The 20392-nt window shown below is 43.6% G+C and overlaps 1 protein-coding gene across 26 annotated transcripts in view; it reads right to left on the minus strand.

Moving 5' to 3' along the window:
- Positions 1-20392, minus strand: part of NFIA (nuclear factor I A) — a 620032-nt gene that overhangs the window by 120452 nt on the left and 479188 nt on the right. For all 26 annotated transcript variants that reach the window (XM_051857696.3, XM_051857695.3, XM_070078406.2 and 23 more), the window contains 2 exons: positions 7035-7152; positions 1009-1136 (listed from right to left, as the gene is read on the minus strand). In XM_051857696.3, coding sequence (XP_051713656.1) covers positions 1009-1136; positions 7035-7152 — 246 coding nt within the window. The remainder of the gene's footprint in view (positions 1-1008; positions 1137-7034; positions 7153-20392) is intronic.

The following is a 20392-nucleotide window of genomic DNA, read 5'->3' on the forward strand; positions in this document are numbered from 1 at the left end:
CTATTCTTCCCAAGACACCAAAACCAAGCCTAGACTACCCCCAGAGGTCAGATGAGCAGTCACCATTTGCAGAGTTTATACCGATGGACATAAAAATACTTGTTTCACTTATACAGAAAAACAATCCTGAAGACACACAGGAATAGGAGAAAATATTAGTGTTCTCCTTTTGTAAAAATCCAGGTATAAACTAAAGCCCAAGGAACCCATTTTCCTTTCTAGAATTAGCAATCCAGGTGAAAACAGTTGACAGGTTTTTATTAGGCCTATTTAAACATAACTCAAGGCCAGCACTGTGGCTCACTAGGCTAATCCTCCGCCTTGCGGCGCTGGCACACCAGGTTCTAGACCTGGTCGGGGTGCCAGATTCTGTCCTGGTTGCCCCTCTTCCAGGCCAGCTCTCTGCTGTGGCCAGGGAGTGCAGTGGAGGATGGCCCAAGTGCTTGGGCCCTGCACCCCATGGGAGACCAGGATAAGTACCTGGCTCCTGCCTTCAGATCAGCGTGGTGTGCCGGCCGCAGCGCGCCAGCCGCGGCGGCCATTGGAGGGTGAACCAAAGGCAAAGGAAGACCTTTCTCTCTGTCTCTCTCTCTCATTTTCCACTCTGCCTGTCAAAAAAAAAACAAAAAAAAAACAAACAAACAAAAAAAAAAACACCTCAAAGCTAACCCAAAATGTAGTTAAAAACCAGAAGCAAATGCAAGGCTGGACTACAGTATAGACGAGAATTTTAAGAGCAGAAAGCACGCAGCATTCTCACCAGTCTTCCATTTCTACTGAATCACAGCTCTGCACTGCCACTCTCACAGGGGTGCAAACTCCTGTCCATGTCGACAAAGTCTACTACCATCAGCCGGCTGCACGCTAACGCCTTTCGCGCATGCGCACATTTGATCCTATGCCATTTGCCAGCGGCCCAGGGTCCCGCGGCCCACGGTCCCACGGTCCCACGGTCCCACGGTCCCACGGCCCCACGGCCCCACGGCCGCACAGCCCCAGCCTGCTTACCTGGCTCCACTTCATGCCATCCGCTGGACTGACTGCCGCTCCCCGGCGACCGCCCTTGGCCTGTGTAGAACGGCTCCTCGCCGGGACTGTCCATTTCATCCTCCACAGACTTGAGGCGCTTTGTGGAGCTGAAATAACAAACGGGTGCAGGCTTAAAAAGCAATCCAAACCACCTTTCCCTTGGACACCGCACCTCTGGTTGAAAGAAAGCCAAGAGAGGAAGCAATTGGGCAACTGAGTGTAGTTTTAGGACGCGTTTTAGGCCCGCGTTCAGTTGGATGAGTCACTGGATGTGGAACAAAGTATTGGGTCTATGTTGTTCCAAGTGTCTGGGTTTGATTTTTTATTGTCCCTCAAGTTGCTGCTGCTGCCACATCCTGTTTCTTTTTCCTTTGAGGAACTGCTGGCTGGCTCCTGCTCTGGCCTCCACCTGGCAGTGCGGTAGGAAGGCCACAGATTTCCTATCTCCACAGGTGGGGGCTGGGCCCCCGCCTTCAGCAATGGACCTGGCCAGCAATTGAATCCCAGCGGGTACTCAGTGCAGGGGTGGGCTGGGGGAGCAGCACTCTTGACTCTTTAAGAAAGAAAGCTTGATTTCCTCTTTCTGGTGCTCATATTTTCCCCATCTTCCACTTGGATTTCTTCATTCAAAAACTATTTACTGCACAGTTGCAGTGGTACAACTCTTGCTCCAGACACCCAAGATTAAAACAGGAATAAAACAGATGAAAAGACACAGAGGGAGCGCACTGCCCTGTGAGAGGGAGAGACACAGACAGAGAGTGGCCCAGGGAGTTTTAGGCCCTTCCCTTATGCAGAGGTTACCACAACCAAGTGTTATTCCACTGGGGACCTTTTGGTTGTTTTTGGATCGTTGAGAAACTTCTGCAGTGTATCTCATTTCCTCCGGCTGAAGGACTGAATTTTTCTCTTAATTTGAGGCTTCCGGAGTGAGAAAGTAGTGAGATGCGACGTGCTGTTACTCTTTTCCTGGTTGTCTTAACAGAGAATGCCACCATCGACATATTGCCAGAATGGGTGCATCTCATACCTGGGAGTGGTGCAGGGTGCTTATTGGGAAATCGCTTGCTCGTGCGTCAGGTAGAGAATTTTCTGTTTTCATTCACCAAACACTTCCTGTAAGTATTCCCTACGTACCAGGCGAAGAGACAGGGCAGAAGCAGGCTGCTGTTCAGGCAGGTGCTCCACCAGGCGGCCGTGGCAAACGTCTTGGCCGACTTGGCAAACTACTATGGTCTCCAGCCCTGCAAGTCTCCTGCAGTCTTGCCACCTGTGCTCTGTGCCAGGATATCCTCCCAAACCAAACACCAAGGGGTTACCGACTGGCACCTCAGCAGCATTCCAGGACCTGGCGGAAGCTCCCTGCAGGGCAGCTTCTGAGGTAATGGGTATGCCCCACCGGTTATCAGCTCTTTCGCCCATCTCCCCCCAGGAGGGAGGTGCGTATCAGGCAGAGCACATCTTGAATCCCCCGTTCATGATGGCTGAAGCTGAAGGAGGGGTGTGGCAGCAGAGGAGCGTGGAGGCTAGGGAAGATACTGCATGTCTCCATGTGCTCCAGTCAGCACTGGAGACCCCGGAGAGCAGATGCGTGGGGAAGGACATCGGCGTCGTGATTTAGAAGGGTTACTCTGGTCATTCTGCCAGTGACAGATTTAGAGAGGCGAAAAGAAAGGAAGGGAACGGAGCTTAGGGGCAGGGGGACACTTACAAGGCTACTGCGGCTGTCTGATTTGAAAAATGTGGAAGACCCAATTTAAGGCAAGAAGTTCTAATTATTAATGTTGGCATTCCAACATGCTTAGCCATTAAGTTCTATTCTCATTAAAACCAGACCACAGCAAAGCAACATAACTGTACCAGGGTAGCTAAGGACCCAGAGGAAATGCCTTTAATAGCTTATTTAATGTTCTTTGCTTGGTTTTCCTTGAAGTTCAAAGAAAAATAGGCACTTGAAGAACCTTTCTGTGTTTTATGTAGAACTGCATCTAATGGAAGTTCTTTATAACAGTATACACACAAAAACTACCCAATACATAAAATCAGAAAAGGCTGGTCTCTGTGGATAAAATTCTATTGCTCCTCTTTATTAGAAAATGCAAAATATATAAGCTATTGCTTCCTGTTCTTGCCATGGCAATCAGGAAATGCAGGATCAGGTTCCTAATGTAACAATCTCTTCTATCTTTACATATGATCTCTGGCCTCCCTTTTGATAGTAATATTTCTATATTATCTGATGTGTTTTGAAACTGAAAGTCTATTGAAACTACCTGGGAAGTAGAAAGAATATAAATTGGAAAAAATAAATATGTCTCATAAGCACCCTGGCATGTTCTGATGGGAACAAAAGATCAGCAAGAAAAGTGACTTTTTAACTTATTTTTTTTTAAAAGATTTATTTGTTTGTTTTAAAAGAAGAATGATACAGAGAGGGGGAGAGACAGAGAAAGAGATCTTCCACCCACAGGTTTACTCTTCAAATGGCTGCACTTGGCCTAAGCTGGGAGCCTGGAACTCCATCCACATTTCCCATGTGGGTGGTAGGGGCCCAAGTACACGGGCATCTCCTGCTGCTTTCCCAGGTGCATTAGCAGGGAGTTGGATCTGAAGTAGAGTAAATGGGGCTTGAACCTGTGCTCTGATATGAGATGCTGGCATTGTAGGCAGTGGCTTAACCTACTGTGCCACAACACTGGCCCCCAACTTATTTTTAAATGTCCAGTACCTACCAGAGTGGTGAATAGCAGATGCCTCAAAACTGATAAACTGGGCTACTCAGAAACAGTTGTATCAGTCCACAAAACAAGGACTCATCCAAGCATCATGCTTCGGTAAGGTCCAACCCAAAAGGCCAATGCCATTGTCCATCATACCCCATTATCAATATTTTCCTAGATTTTAAAGCTTTTGAGCTCCATGGTATACTCAAATAAAAAGCAAATACCTCACATAGATATTAAATTCTCCTAGTGAAAGATTCTGTTACTAGCAGATGCTATAATTTGAAAGCAAAGAATTTCTGGGTTGGACACAGGATGAATGTCTGGAGGGTGGAGGTGCAGAATGGAGTGGAGAAAAAGATCCACAAGAGAAGAGAACTGGGGACATCAGGAAGGGAAGGTACAGGGCTTGTAAGACAGCATGCACACTCCAGAAACCCCAACCCCACAGCTGCTTTATCCTGAGGAAGTTCTTTGAAATAAAAACTGCATTTTGTCCCAATTCTTAACACTACACTTTTCATGATTTTGAAGATGTTTACTTGGAAGGGGTAGAGAACCAACCTACAGGTAGTATGTTCGTGTGTATGTATGTGTGTGTGTTACAAATGAGTCAGTAATTTTGCTTTCTTGTTCCTGGCTTTCTAACATGCTGATTCTATTCTCCCAGAAACATTTGAGGAAAACAGGAAAGTCCCACTGGGATCTACACATAAAAGGGAGGAGATGTATTCTCCCAAGGATTGACACAGCATTTCTTTTTTCTTGTGTGTGAAATGGGCTCTTGTGTTCCTTCCAATGCTACCTGAAAGTTCATGCAAGCATAATACCTTAAGTCCTAATACTTGTATTTACTTCCTCCTCCTATGTGCAGCACATAGCGACCTTACTTTATGTCTACAAGACCACAAAAGGCCTCTGTCCTGAGTGTCCATGGTACCCTGAGCTGAAAATCCCTATTGACTTCTCCACTGGCAGATTGTGGAGCCCTTGTGATTTGCCTTTCTCCCCCTAGTGCCGAGGACAACATCCCTGGCCTTTCATGGTGTTAGTGACTGACGTGGTAGCAGACACCGTGCTCCAGGGGACTCACAGTGAGGTGGCACAGACAGACCTCCAAGACGATATCAGCAATTCACGATTACAAATGCACAGCGTCAGGGAAAGCATCAGACATGCCAGGTACTGCTTTCAGGGCCTCCTAGTCCACTGCTGTCTGCCGACAGAACCAGTCCCACTCCTGAGAGGATTCCCTGTGAAAACGGCTCACGTTTGCACTTCCAAGACCCAAGTTCAAATGTGGCCTCAGCCATTTACAAGGGCAAATTACTTAACTCCCCTGAGCTTTGTGATGTCCTGCTGTTCAAATGGCAGCACCACCTGTAAGATTAGAATGTGAAGAGCTGATCGGATCAGGCTTGTAAAGCACCTGACTTCGTGCCTTCCACAGAGCAGGTGACCAATTAATATTGGCACTGCAAGAACAAACACTGGTTGACTGATGAATTTTATATGTAAATCTGGAATATTCTTCTGGGTACATTTTCTAACCTGTACACTGATAATTCAACTGAGTCTATGTATTTAAAGAATGTATTTTTAAAAAAATCATCCTAGGAAGAGCCTAATGAGAGTAAAACAAACATATTACTGAGTTATTAACTCCTGATGGTGCTTATAATTAGCTCCTTATCAGGGCTAGTTATTTGCAGAATATAAGAATGACACAAGCCTTTTAAATGATATTAATAACCAGCCTGCCACTCAGTCACCACAAAAATAACACAATACAGCTGGAGAAGTGCACGCTAGGACAGGAGGTGTGGAGCACTGTTTGGGATGGACGCAGCACATGTACAGCACACATAGGAAAAACAAACAGCCCAGAAACTTTTCAATTAATCATTGCCCACAAGTATTTGCAAAGCTTTTGCATGTTGACAGAGGGCAGTCACACAGGGTGTCTCCTCCATCAGCAAACATTTCAAATCCTCAAAATGTATTAACACCTAAACATATTCACAGTCTCTTTCTTGTATTATAAATGTGCTTTGGATTGGAGACTCCCTCTGCCCCGCTCCTGGGAGTTGGTGCTCGAGTGAACTAAGGGGAAGATTTAAACAACGTGAAAGGTGATGTGGGGAACTGGGAGCCATATTTAGGGACTACTTTCTTTAAGTGTCTCCAAGTTAGTAGTAATTAAATAAAAAATGTTTTTTTTAAGTAATGATACCTAAGATACATAAAAGCAAGGTAAGAATGAGTCTCTACCAATGAAAATTTCTATAATATGGACATTGTTTCAAATGGTAAAACAAGGGATCTTGTTCGGAGGAAATATACCATTGTCAAATGTTATTCTGCAAAGTACACAAACATTAAGGATGTTCTGCACCACTCTCTTCTTTGTTGTCACAGTCCAGTGCTAAAGCCAATTTGTAGAAGAATACTGTGGGTTTAATGCCTAATCCCTTTCCCTCTGGTACAGGTTATCTAGAGACAACAGGATCTTGCAAAATGCTTCATTTTGATTTTGGCTTTGTAACCTAACTTAAAGGGATCAGGAACCCCAGGACTGTTACTGGGTTGAGCTCTCCCGGCTGTATGTTTTTTAAGGTCTCCTGGTACCACAGAGTCTGGCCATTCTTGGCTATCTAATAGCATTCACTTTTATAACCATTTATTCACTTTTATAGTCACACCAGAATATTAAATAGGCTTCATCTATTTTAGGGCAGCCCCAATAGACTGGATTTTGAGACCACTGGGGACTGGGTAGGAAAAGAGCAGGGGCTGGGGCAGTAGCAGCTTCTGTGGGCATGACGACAGGGTTGGTGTCACCAGGGTCCACTTCCTGCTGCACAAGTCCAAACAGCTGCCCTTTCCCCATTCTAATTCTGGCTTTCGTTTTCTGAGAACAAGCTATGCTTGTCACCCATCCTTCCTCCACGCTCTTGTTCTCACCCCACCCAGAATCCCACTCCTTTTCCTTTGCCTCTCACCAACCTAAGCAACGCTTAGAGCTGAGCACCAGTCACTCTTTTTGGATAAAGCTCTCTGTAACTATTTCTAGCCCACGTCACACAAACCAGCTCCCTGTTTTTTCTACTATCTGAATGTCTCCTGCTCCGTGTGCATTTGCTGTCGCTCCTCAGTGAGTATGTCAGTCTGTTGGAGCTGAGCTGTCGTCTGTGGGGTCTTTGCTAAATGCCTAGTGAGTCAAGTTAAAAAATCAAGGCGTGCAACTCTGCAGCACAACCTCTTGAAGAGCGATCAAATTACCTCGTAGAGGATGTGCTGGGTAAAGACCTCCTCATTGCTCCTGGACTCATGCTGTAGTATGAAGAGCTTTCCAAATCTGAGAGAGAAAAATTGGGGCCAGTTCCTGCAGCTATTGGTGCTAGAATAAAAAAAAAAAAGAAAAAGAAAGAAGGAAAGAAAGAAAGAAACATCAGTTAAGTTCTGTGGATAAAAGATCAATGAGAGCAAATTTCACTGTTGCATTTAGCACATTTTCTTTTTGCATTTATATGGCAACACTAAATGATCAGTATCATCTCTGACTTCAAAGGAATGTTGACAATGAAAATAGTCTGCACCAGAAAGGCATATTTTTCCTAATGTATCTTTCATCTTTTCTCTCTCTGTGACAGTAAATTGTCACTAAGGTTCCAACAGTCCTGGGTGATTTTTAACAAAAACGCTTCTCCATGTTTTTTTGTCTTAAACTTTTCTTAGGTGACCAGATAAAACATTCCCTAGGCTTTTCTCACTCTGTCTGGTCTTGATCGCTTCTGCTCATCTCTGTTTTGGCATTCAATTCTGAACTTTGGTGAAAGGGAAATCATGTTTTCTAAGTCACCCATTCTCAAATGCAACGTAAACTGTTTCTCACTGCTCTGAATCACCTCAGTGCCCCGCGTTCATCTTTACCTTAATAGTTGTCCTGCCAGGTCATTTAAGACAGGGTCCGCAATCCAGCTCCAGTGGGGAGAGACAGTGGGGTGGGCAGGGAAAGCTTGCAGATGAAAGACACTCTGAGAAGTTCTTTGACAGAGTTATTCCCCTACTGATATGGCCACATAGAAGCAGGTAACCAACCCATCTTGGGGCTAACAAAATAAGGGAGTAAAAAGGCTTTAGAAAATGTCACGACTCAGAAGAATGTTAAATGGACAAGTAGGAATGACACAGCTAACAGGGATGAGCAAAGATATGAGAAGATATGATATTTATTGGATCTCTGATAGCTTGGTATGATGTAGTGTACAATACATAGGAAAAGAGGATGTTAAGGTCAGGCCACAAAGGATCTGGTATGTTTCTTTAATAAACATGAATACGGATCCAGCAAATTCTCAAGTTAATAAACATTTAAAGCACAATCATGTTCTACTATAATTGGGGATTGTTAGGGTTACACTGCCAGTATACTTCAAAAAGTTCATGCAAAATGGGCTAGTAGACAAATTTATTCTGGCACAAAAAAAATGTTGAAATTCATCCATAAGGGGAATTTTTGGAAAGTTTATGAAACATGCATATTATGAAAACACTATGCATGGATTTCGACATTTTTCTGCCCCAGAATCTTTTAATTGCACTTTTGGACAAACTTTTTGAAGTGCCTTCACATATTCCCTGACATCAGGAGTCAGTCAGTAATCACTGGTCAGGTAGAACTGGCTGCTACACTGAGTATTAATCACTAGCTAAAGGACAGCCAGCAAAGTATAGGAACGCTGTCATTCAACTTGCATTTACAACCTAGAAAGACCACTCAGTGACAAGAGTAGGCACAGAGGGCAGTGGAAGGAGTGGCTGAAGAACATAATCAGTTAAAACCAGAGAGGCCACTGGGGTCACTTAAGCCAGGGAAGATGAGACTCACAGGTTGGAACTGAGGATCCTGATGGAACTTATTCAGGAGTTAGAGTCAAGCAAATGCACCGGATGCTTGACTGTAATAATGGGAAGAACGGGGCAGAGGGGTAGAGGAGGAGTCCTAGGACTGTGGCCTGGGACACTGAATGAATTGCGATGCCAGAATGGAATTATGGAATCAAGGGAAGGTATGAGGGAATTCAACAATCTCTAAGGATAAGAGCTTAGCTGTTTGATTAATAGCAATGACTAAACCTTTATCATAACTGTCATTAAATAAAAACAGTCATTGCTAAGAAATGGAAAACCCTGAAACTCACACGTACCTTTTGAAAGTCAAGCCCATCCCTCAATGACAAGCTCTAATGGAGGAAGGGCCTTCAGTTCAAAAACAAATGGTCCGGCTTGACAAGGAGTGTAAACAGAGCTCTAATTAATAATTTTGCTACTCATTTCCTAATTTGCTTCTTATATTAAATTTATTTGCATAATTTCCTCTCTTATTTCATGATATTTTATGGATGAAATAGGGGAAGGGGGGGGTGATCACTCAATATGGGCCCAGATCACTCATCATGACTCATGTCAGAGAATAGCTATTAATGCTTTTCAGCATCCTGGCGCTTCGAGATTCACACCTCTCTGTAACTAAAGAAGAGCAGAAAGCTGACCCGTGGCAAAGGTCTGCATTGAGATTTTCCTTCTGTAATTTCAGAATGGAGTAGAGGCCTCTGCTGGGCAGAGATGCTGCTTCCTTCCAGTGCATGGAGGAAGCCGTGCAGCCTCACTCCTTTACTCTTGGGAGGGGAGAAAAAACAAGGTGCAGGTGAGACAGGCTTGTACCTGGTGAACACCGGCTGTACTTGTACTTAAGACTTTCTCTAGTGCATCATCTAGCTGAGAAAATCATCCTCTACCTTCATTATCTTTTTAAAACTCAAGGGGCCCAGAATAGTTCAAAGAGGAAAAACACGTATATAAATATGAAGTGCCCATCACCTATCAGTCATATTCAAAATATAATTAAGCCTACATAACTGTTCCTTAACTTGCCTATCTACTTATGTCCTGTGAACCACTTAACGCACCATGATGGTAATGTAGCAAATGGTACCAGGTGACCTGGCAGCACAGTGATCCTTCTCAGAGAGTCTACTGGATTTCTGATGAGTAACTTTCAGAGTGTGGCAAACCGGTTTACAAGTGTCTTGAATTTGGAAACATCATTAACTTTCTGAAATGATAATAGGTCTCACAACATAGGTTAAATAATCCTGATAGCTCACATACTCCAACTTTGCTTCCTTCGAGAGGGCCATGTAAGTGGTCACTCCCTCCATACTACAGAGGGACAGTTTAACAGAAGATGGGCTTTGACTCTGTGACACTGTTGTGGCCAAAGTGGAAGCTCCCATCTCGGGGCAGGAGTTCCTTCCAGAGTTGTCTCAGCAATGGCTGGGGTATCCCCAGTGCCTCTACTCTGGCAAACAGAAAGAACGTCAGAGAGGTAATCAAGACCTCCAGAGGTGGGCTTCTGGCAGGCACAGCACCTGTACCTGAGGAAGGGCCTTCAAAACAAGCTGCTTGGGAATGTACAGGTTCTGGATGAGGACACCTAAGCCTTAGAATGAGATTCAATGGTGTGTCACTACTACACAAAGGCAGAAAAGAGAGGGTTAAAATTTAAGGACGTCTGACCCTGAAACCTGTGCTTTTCCTACCATGCCACAGTGACCTTCCTATACAGCATTCGCTGCCAACTTGAGGTAACAAACAAGGTGGATATGCCTCCCCAAAGAGTTATAACATAAGTGGAATATGAAAATAATATCTGAATACCTAATGCAAGGCTGAATGTATTAAATCTCACAGAGAAGTGCAAAGAACATGTTAAGAAAGTTTAGAGGAATCACAGATCTCATTGGCTTGCAAGATAAGAAACAACTTCGAGACTGGTTCAGGTTCAAAGAGGCAGAGCAGGACACAGGAGAGGTTTTGCAGGCAAATACCAAAGCACGAGCACAAGTTTGGAGGTAGGAAGTAAAGTGAGTGGTGATGTGTGGGAGCCGTGGCAGTTTCTGAGCAGAGAAGCGATTCCATCATTGTCACATCTGAGGAACAATGCGGGGCTAAGATTCGGGAGGGTAGGAAATCAGTTGAAAGACTGATGGAAAAATCCTGGTAAGAGGGGATGAAGGCCTAAACTACATTGTCAAGAAAGGAAATAGAACTTTTTACAATGAATATCCAACACCTAGTCCAGGATAGTCAACAAGTTGAAAAGATGTGTTCCCAACTGCGTACTATGAAGTGGCACCAATAAATACATTATCATATTCTTCTAACAAGAAAAATCAATAAGATGTATCTAACTAATAGCTAACAGTAACTAATTAGCTAATAGTAGGATTAAGTTCTTTAAAGTTCACTGACTTGTCCAATGTCACTTAAATTCTGGTCTGCCCAGGATATCACACTGGGCTCCCAAGGCTAAGGTAAACTACCCTCTAATGTAATACAGAAAGCAAGTAGCCACAGCCCATCAAACAAGGGGCTGTTAAGGAAGTCCTGTTCCATATATTATGGAATCTGATTTTTGCTTCATTTGTACCTGACTGTAGGCTTTATCATTCTTTAATTGCCTTCTATGTAATAGTTTCTCCCCAACTAGATGGAACTGTATTTTGAAGGCTGTAAAGGAAGACACCATGTGGCATAAAACAGTGCAGGTCTGGCACTGGGAGAGACTGTTGAAGAGTCCCAGCCCCACCAATAACCACCAGGGTAGCTCACTTAAGTCACTAAAACTCTCTGGGCTTCATAATTCTAATAAGAATCATGATAAATGTGGAGAATCACTGCCGCCAGTACCATCAAATTTGTTCAGCATCATTCCTGGGCCAGACGCTGGACCAAGAGCTTTAAGCAATCATCCTGCTTAATCCTCACAACACCACTGGGAAGGAGCTAAGACACAAAGAGGTCGTGAAGTCAGAGGTCACCCCACATGACCTTTAATCCCACAGATCCCTGGGCTTCTTTTGTGTTCTAAACAGCTCACCACAGTTTTGTGGACACAGTTGATGATCAATAAATATGCTTTGAATTAAAGAAAGTAAATAATTATCTTCTTCTTTTGCTCCCCTAAACTTTCAGCCATGGAGAGATAAAACATATAATTCTGTGAACAACCATCAGTTGAGCTCCTTAACTCCCTTAAGCAGTGTTGCAACTGCTCTCACCTGAAGAACTTTGTTCCATCCAGGAGTTCTTCTGAAAAGGTTAACTTCTGGAAGTTGACTCTCCAGATGTTATTTCTAAATCATTCATCCCCCACACCACCCCCCCTTTCCTGTCATGGGTAAAATGTACTCTTTGTGTCATTTCTTAATAAATGGTTTGCTATTAAGGAATCATTATAGTAATGTGGGCTATTGGAAGAAAGGGGTTACTTTAGTAGCCAACCCTCTTAATGACCTGCTCTTCTGTACACATTAGTAGTTGGATAAGGTTGTGGTTATTGAACTTCTGCCATCCACCACAGACAATCTGCTCGGGCTTGCACTGTTGGAGAGAGAGGATGATGGGAAAAAATTCTATCCAAATTTTCAAGTTACTCTGCCAGAGAGTGGACTGAGTTTGCAGCTTGTTCAACAGGGATCAGCAGGGAGTGTTAACTACATGACAAGTGTGTCCTGCTCCAGCCTATTGTTAATGGCATACATCCGCTGAATGGCTGCATTCAACAGAACTCAGCAACTATTTATGGAGCATTTCAAGGTGCCAGCTACTGGTCCAGGTGCTTGAGATACATCAACGGACAAAATATCTGAACCCTCTGCCCTTGGGGTGCTTACTGTTTAGAGATTTGCCATCACTGCTGACCCTTCATCAGACCTGCATGGCCACTCAAGACTACAGGGTAATGGTAGTGGATGACACCTGCACGCCTGCCAAAGACTACCAGTGCACAGAACGCAATTCTCAACGTATCAAATGGCTGAAAAAAATGGAGGTATATTTTTCCTGTGGACTACATGGTTTGGAACATTCACTGAGACTTCAGGAACTTGAATTTTGAGGCTGGGTAGGGGTGAGGGGCGAGTTCAACAATGAACGGCACACAGCTCTATGGGCCCAGCACCATTTAGTGTTGTTTTGCATTCCAGTGGCAAAGATTTTGTAAGAAAGTCCATGTCACTGGCACAAAAGGAGTGAACATGGGAAAATACTTGTTCTTCCTTCTAGCAAAGGCACAGTTGTAAAATGCACAATGCTATGAAAACCCAAGCAAATCTGGAATCATCGTTAAAGGGAATTAACTTGGAAAGTAATTTATGGCAAGAAAATTCAACTCCTTTGTTATCTTCCTTTTACTGTAATATGCTTCCTGAACACTGCCTATGAGAGAGGGCTTTTAGAAAGAAAAAAAATAATAACTATGGTAAAATTAACTCATTTTATCAATTTGTGCTCTCTGCCAGAGTTTCCTGACTGTGACTATGAGGGGTTGTAAAACTGATGAATTTGCATGGAAAAAGAAACCAGTGTAAGTAATTTGTGTAAGAGGTAACACGGACATAGACTGCTATAATTCAGACACCCTGCAGATAGCAGACTGCTGCAGTGTGAGCAGTTATGGGTTAGAAAAATGACCACACTGCAGTCAGTCTGACTTGAATGGAAATCAATCATAAAGGTACTTTCTCTGCAGCTTCTACGCCACAGTCTTCAGCAACTCCCTAGCCAAGCAGATTTCTGGTCTGTAAACCCTGTGCTGATCTCCCTTTTCTAGCCTTCCTTTCTAAAAGGTCTGACCAAATGCAGGCAAGGAGTGCGGTTTTCCAAACAGGAACATAAAAGAAAGGCAGTGAACTAAAACGAGGATTTCCCTCTATGTGAAAATGAGCTTGTCTGCTATTTAAAGCAATGCTTTTTTATGAAATGTAGTATTAGGTGCCAAAAGCCAGTAGAATGTTTTTAACCCATGACAGGTATCTGCTTACACAAAATATCATTTTTGTGCAATCACATCTTATGTACACACAGGTTAGGGAATATGTGTGTTTGGGGCGGCAGAGGTGGTAGAAGTAGGTCAATGGAGGAATTTTATTTCTGAAAAAGTTTTCATTTTATCAAAATAGGAACAATTCACTGAAACTCTCTTCCATTCTACTCTGATGATGAGGATGGTTTATCTTTGACAGGTACGTGTTGTGAGTTTAATTTGTAAACCATTAGTATTCAGGCACTTAATGGCCACACTTAAAGCTCAGCCTTAGATCTCAAGAAACTTAGATACATACTCTGCAGAGGAAGGGATTCTTTCTGACTTATTTCTGCATTCCCCCCATGCACACCACCCAGGACGCTTCATATATTCCACAGGCTACAAATGTTTATTGAATGGAACTAAAATTCTATGAGCTTCCTAATGTAGAATAGCCAAGAACTAATATTGATCAAGCATTTATCACGTGCCAGATGATGTTCTAGGTGTTTTGCCTGGATTGTCTCATTTAATCCCTGTAGTATCCCTATGTAATATGCAATGGTATCATTCTCAATTATGAATGAGAAAATTAGCAGGGGGGTAAGTAACAAGGTTAAGACCATACAGCTAAATAAGCAACATAGGAGGGATTTGAAAGTGGATTATTTCCCAGTCTCCATTTCCAATTTTCCTGCCTTTCCCTGACATCAGTTACTAGGGAGATGAATTCAAGAAGATTTAAATAGAAAAATAATTAACACCTACCACTTAAGTGGCAAAACTTCCATCTCCTGTTCCTCCTCCTCCTCACTTCTTTGTCTTTGCCGGTCTCTGGCGTTCTGAGGGATCTACTGTTCCACTGGATGTGGGGCCCTAACACTCAGACGGATGTGCAATGCTGCCTGGTCTCTTGCATTAGTGGCTTCTGCCTTTGGGACTGAAATTGATTTTTCTGCATTTTAGAGTATCATTTGGTCTCAGCTTTTGGTTGAGGTCAGATGTGGTGCCCACTTAGTATCTGATGCAGCCACAGCCATGGGATTAAGTCTTCCCTGACAGGGGATGGACCCGATGGCCTCAGAGGTCTTTTCACTACAGGGATACATAAACCAGGCAGGGCTTCTCAACATCAGCCCCTGCCCCAAGAGTGCATTGGGACTATCTGACCATTAGTGTCTGGAAACCTAGCTACGTCGTCAGTCACATCCCAACAACCATATGTTTACAAAAATCCATCTGTTTACAAAAATAATTGTTTTAAATACTTTTACCAAGAGCAATTTAATTTTTTCCCTCTGACATCTGCTAAACAATGCTGTGTGTTGATAGGTACTCTAATCACACACGGGATTAGTTCATTTCCAATACTTGGCTTTGCTCAGTGTGGATTCCACCAGCCTCATCTGAGACATGCCTGCTGGGTCACCACCAACAGCCTCTCTAATCAGCAAGGTTAGCTAAGATAATAGAGTCCAGCCCAAATCTCAACAATATTGTGGCCTTATTGTGGGGGGCATGTAAGATTTCTGTCAGAGTTCTAGGCAACACAGTTTCCCAATGTCACCTACTGGATATGAACAGCTGCTCTGAAAAAACCGAGGTTAATGAGTACACGAATAAAGGATTCCTAAAAAAGCACATCACTGGTAATAACCCCCAGCATGTTACCGCTTTTCATAGGGAATTTTTGTTCATAACATGAGTGAAAGTAAAATTTTAAAATACTACAGAACTAAGCACTACTTTAAAAATCTTGGATGCCATTAACTCAGGTGTGACTGACTGGTCACTGGAGAAGTTGTTAATGTGTTGGTGTTAGGTAGAGATATTTAAACATCCTGTTATCTGTTAGATACTCTGAGAGAGCTTTGGCTGTAAATGTGAGGAATAAGACTTTTTTTCTGGCTTCCTAAAGCAGTTGATACTGGCATGCTTTTATTCTCTCAGAATTAGGAACTCCGAAGGGGCCACTAGAATGGTTCTTCTATTCATTAGAACATTCTAAATTGGCACTCCTTAATTAGCACACGAGGTCTTCAAAAGTTCATGGAAAATGCATGTTATGAAAAAATAATGCTTGGATTTCATTTTTTTTCACAACCAACCTAAACTTTTTTTAAATTTCCCATTTTAGGGCCGGCATCGTGGCACAACGGGTTAAGCATATTATATGGCACTGGGTGGAGTCCTGGCTGCTCCATTTCCCATTTAGCTCTTTGTTAATGCACCTGGGAAAGCAGCAGCAGATGACCTAAGTTTCCTGTAGACCTGGACAGAGTCCCAGGTTCCTGGCTTTGGTCTGACTCAACTTGGCCATTGTGGCAGTCTGGGGAGTGAACCAGCGGATAGCAGATCTCTGCCCTCTCAACCCACCGCCTTTTAAATAAATAAATCTTTAAAAACAAACAAACAAACAGAAAGTGTGGGCAATAGATTTGAATTTTCTCAGTACAAATCCTGACCCTAATTTTAAAATTTCCATTTTGAAGTCCTTCATATACACTCATTTTTAGTCAATGTGCTGACAGCCGTCAGCTCAAGGATCCGCTCAGAACACATGGTGAGACCAGGGGCAGAGGCTTTGCCCACTAATACTCACTCACGGTTGTTACCACTACTGAGCATCAAGTATTTCAGACACCAGACACTCTCTCACTAAATCTGCTTTATACTCCCAAGGGGGAAAACATGATTTCCAACACTCAGACGTACGCTCAGGATACAGTTGGGATGTAATAATCATTCAATGATTGAAGAACTGTTGTGACTTATGAGAAGGACACAGTTTAAAGAGGTTAAATAGTGCCCAAAGTAATATAAGTAATGAGTGGCACAGCTTGATCTCCTCTGTATCCTGGACTATTCTGTGACACCATGGTGTGAACCATGGTGTTCTCTTAAATACAGATTTTATATATTATACGTAGGGAGTACAATCAGTGCATTACCTGGAAAAGATGAGCAATAGATGAACACATGACTAGAGACCCTGACAACAAATAAATAAGTACATAAAGATATCATGTGTTCTGCTTCTTCCCAAGGTTGACTCTATAGTAGGAACGTTCCTGCTCTGCAGATGCCTTGGCTGAGACTACAGAATAAAGGGCTCTGCTGTCCCGCCGTGAGGACTCCCCTGCAAGCTCCGTCCAGGAAGGCTGGAGGAGGATGGGTGCACAGGAAGGGCTGGGCCTGCTTTTACAGCCTCTGCTGAAGAACCTGCTGATGTCGCGGGCTTGTTCCTGCCACAGTCCTAATTTCAGCTGGTCTAGTGGGCTCCTAACACAAGTGCCAAGGCACAAATCGACCAGAAAGTACAGGCAGGTACTTCAGAAAGTTCATAGAAAATTGGATTTTAAAGGTTTATTTCGGTGGAAAAGATTTTGAAGGCCACACATAGAAAAGGTCTTCAAAAAGTTCCTGGAAAGTGAGAAAGCAGAGCATGGATTTCAGATTGTAGGGCCACATCAGCTGAGGACACAGGCAGCGCGCGAGAGAAGACACCTCTCACCTCAGGTGCCTCATTCTCTACTGGGTGAGGAGGGTAGGACAGGAAAAATCATGTTTGTCCACCCAGACTGAGCTGGGATTAAGAAGAAAGGACAGTCTTATGAAAACGTCTCTTCCTGCCAGGCTGTTCCTTTTGCTACCGGCTTTGCTGTCCAAATATTCATCCCAAAGATGTTAAGAAAAAAATTATATGACAAAACATCCTTCTGTACTAATTCAATTTCAATATTTATTTTGAAAATTTATTGAATTATAGTAGAGGAAACCTGCTAAATGAAGCCAGCCAGGCTGATATTTTTTTATTTCTAAGCATGTGGCACTATTTATTATTCTCTCTATGAGGGGTTGATTAAAACTATAAAATAAAACATATACAAGGACATAATATACTCAGAATAAGGTGGTTTTGATAGGAAAAATGAAAAGTATATAGAACGAACCAGCATTTTTTAGTCTATAACATAATAGATTTTTAAAAACACTGCATTTTGGGGATACATACTATGATTGTTTTAAAGGGCCACCCGCTGTTTTGTCTGCAACACACCATACCCTCACTTTAGAAGAGGTGCCATTGACTTCTACAGATATAAAACGTGTGATGTTCATTTTAAAATTACTAGTAGGGCCTGCTATTGACCATCTAATTATGCCGAGTTCCATTTATAAACATAGCTAACCACTAAGTTTATGGAGACTTTTTGTGCTGCTTTAATAGGATATTGATCGAGAGCATAGTTTGAGTGGACTGCCATTGAATTGTGTAATGGCAAACAAAAGGCAAGGTCAGAGCAACTGTTCATCCTAGGGCTGCAGTCTATTTTTTAGTATAATCTTTTTTTTTTTGTTTTCTTCCTTTAATGCTCAAGCCCAAATGGTTTCTTTCAAAACAAGATCTTGCTTAAAAATATAAACTGTTTTTAAAATTCATTTCCATGCAATGACAATAGCTATCATGTTACTTAACAGAGGGGAACCAACAGGGTACTCGTTCAGAAAAGAAAGTTTCATATCTAACATGCTTTAATCAGGCTATGAAGCAGTGCAAATATCTAAATGGGATCCCAAAGGACTGGATGTCTGGAATTTCTTATCCTTATACCCATTTCCTCATTATCCTTGAGTGGGAGGACACTGTGTATTTTCAAGTTTGGGCTTATTCCTACCAGAGAGTTTCATTTTCTCACTGTGCCTTGCAGCTGTGTTAGTTCTGTTTTAGTGGTTCTATCAGATTAGGTTAGAGTATCGCCAGTAGTTCTCAGCAAACATTAGTAGGCCTGAACATCTACATGGACAGCTACGGGTATCTGAAGACACATCAGGGACCCAGAGACTTTAAAAAAAGAAAAGGCGTTTAAAACTGAACTGACGTTTGGATCTTGCTGACGATTCTTGTGTGAGAATGTAGAAACAGTGCACATTTCTAAGGCAGAAAACAGCCACTAGGGTGCCACCTCATGCCAGGCTGTGGCAAATGCCTGGTTCCATTCACTCCCACTCTCCATTGACAAACAACTCGGGAATCCTGCAGTGGAGCTTTGTGGCAGAGCCAGGACAATTCGGCTGCTGGACTTTAATAGATTCTGCAGCAGCGCAACAGGAACCAAAACTCAGTCTGGGTAATGGAGAGTGCTTTTCACACCCAAAGACTCCAAGGCTGGCCACAGTGTCCTGAGAATCTTGGCTTTTCAGAATTCCAGGGCCGTGAAGTCATCCTTAGCCACAAAGTTTACTTAACCCTTGCAGCCGGCCTGTCCTTACAAACCACGGCTAGAAAACCAGAGCCCGCCGGCCCGAGCCACCTCCGGCTCTGCGAGCTTGCGGCTTGCCTCCTCCCCAGCAAAGCAGGGAAGGTTTCGGAGTCCCTCCACTGACTTCAAGTCAAACACAGTCAGCACTTCAGAAGGAAATGGGCAGGAGTAGTGGGTTTTTCAAGAGAGCTTTCTGGGTGCATAAGGAAAACACTGGTGCAAAACCAATAACAAGCGGGTGAGGAGAGCGGGTTCTCTGGGCAGCGGCACCCGGCAGCCACAGAATGGGTCGTTTGCAGCAACTTCCAGGGAAAGAGACCCATGCGAAAATGCCTCCAGGAGGCTTTGTTTGAGAATGCGGCGTCATGTGAGAACCATTTCAACAGATGGTTCCTGTCTCCTTCCTCACAGCTCCTGGACCAGGAACCACACTGTTCACATTTGCACGCCCGACCCCTGAGGCAGAGACTGCTCTGTGACACTGGCCCAGTCTGCACCTCCCTCCCCCGAAGCAGGTAATACATACAGAGCAGGGCTGTCCCAGGTGCCCACACAGGGGGAAGAGGCAGCAGGAGGACCAAGTGAGACTGAGTTTTTAGGCTGTAGGACTTTCTTTGCTGCAGAAACAGATTTCTCTTCTCTTGCCTTTCGTGGGCTTTAGATGGGAACAATTAAAGGGGGCTGGGCAGGAGGCCAGGATGGAGGCGGTCTTGGGGACCCAGCAGTGCCCCGATTCTGGCTGCTCCTCATATCTGATCAGTGTAATTTTATGTCTTGTAGCCTGGTCGCCTGATCCCTCACCTCTTACTCTGAGACTACCCCTGCAGCTCCGGCTCCGGTGCACCACCATCGCCACCTCTGGAGCAGCAGTGTTACCAAGGACAAACTCAGGACACAGTTATTTCTGTGACTTCTCATGAGGAAAGACTGAAACAGTGCCTCTCCCCTCCACTAAATTCAAAAGGAGGAAAACTAAAGACAGAGCTAACTGGAAACCTGGTGGAAATAAATATTTAAATTAGTGAATTTAAAGATCAAATACTGAGGATCCGGACAGAGAGAAAACTTCCAAGCGGGGGCCATCATTACTGATCACCGGGAAAGTGCCAGGCCACACCTGTGTATGTGGTCATAATTAGGGAAGACTAAGGATGACTGGCTGGGGCTGGAACAGACAGGAGGAGGCTAAGGAGAAATTCCCAACACAGTGGAAGAAATCCAAAGACACTGAAGGCAATGGAAACACCCAGGTGACAGCAGTACTCAGATCACTGAGGGGGTGGTAGCAGGGTTGGGGGGTGGAGAGGGGTAAATAGGTAGAGCACAGGGAATTTTCAGGGCACTGAAACTCTGCTATGTAATACATTAGTCATGGATACACGGCAGAGTATGTTTGTCAAAACCTCTACAATATATAACACCCAAAGTGAACCCTAACGTAAACTACGGACTTCAGAGAATAATTATGTGTCTATACCGAGTCATCAATCATAAACAAATGT

This window comes from Oryctolagus cuniculus, chromosome 7 (genome assembly GCF_051225735.1).
Source record: "Oryctolagus cuniculus isolate XC-2025 breed Fujian yellow rabbit chromosome 7, ASM5122573v1, whole genome shotgun sequence".
Taxonomy (NCBI): Eukaryota; Metazoa; Chordata; class Mammalia; order Lagomorpha; family Leporidae; genus Oryctolagus; species Oryctolagus cuniculus.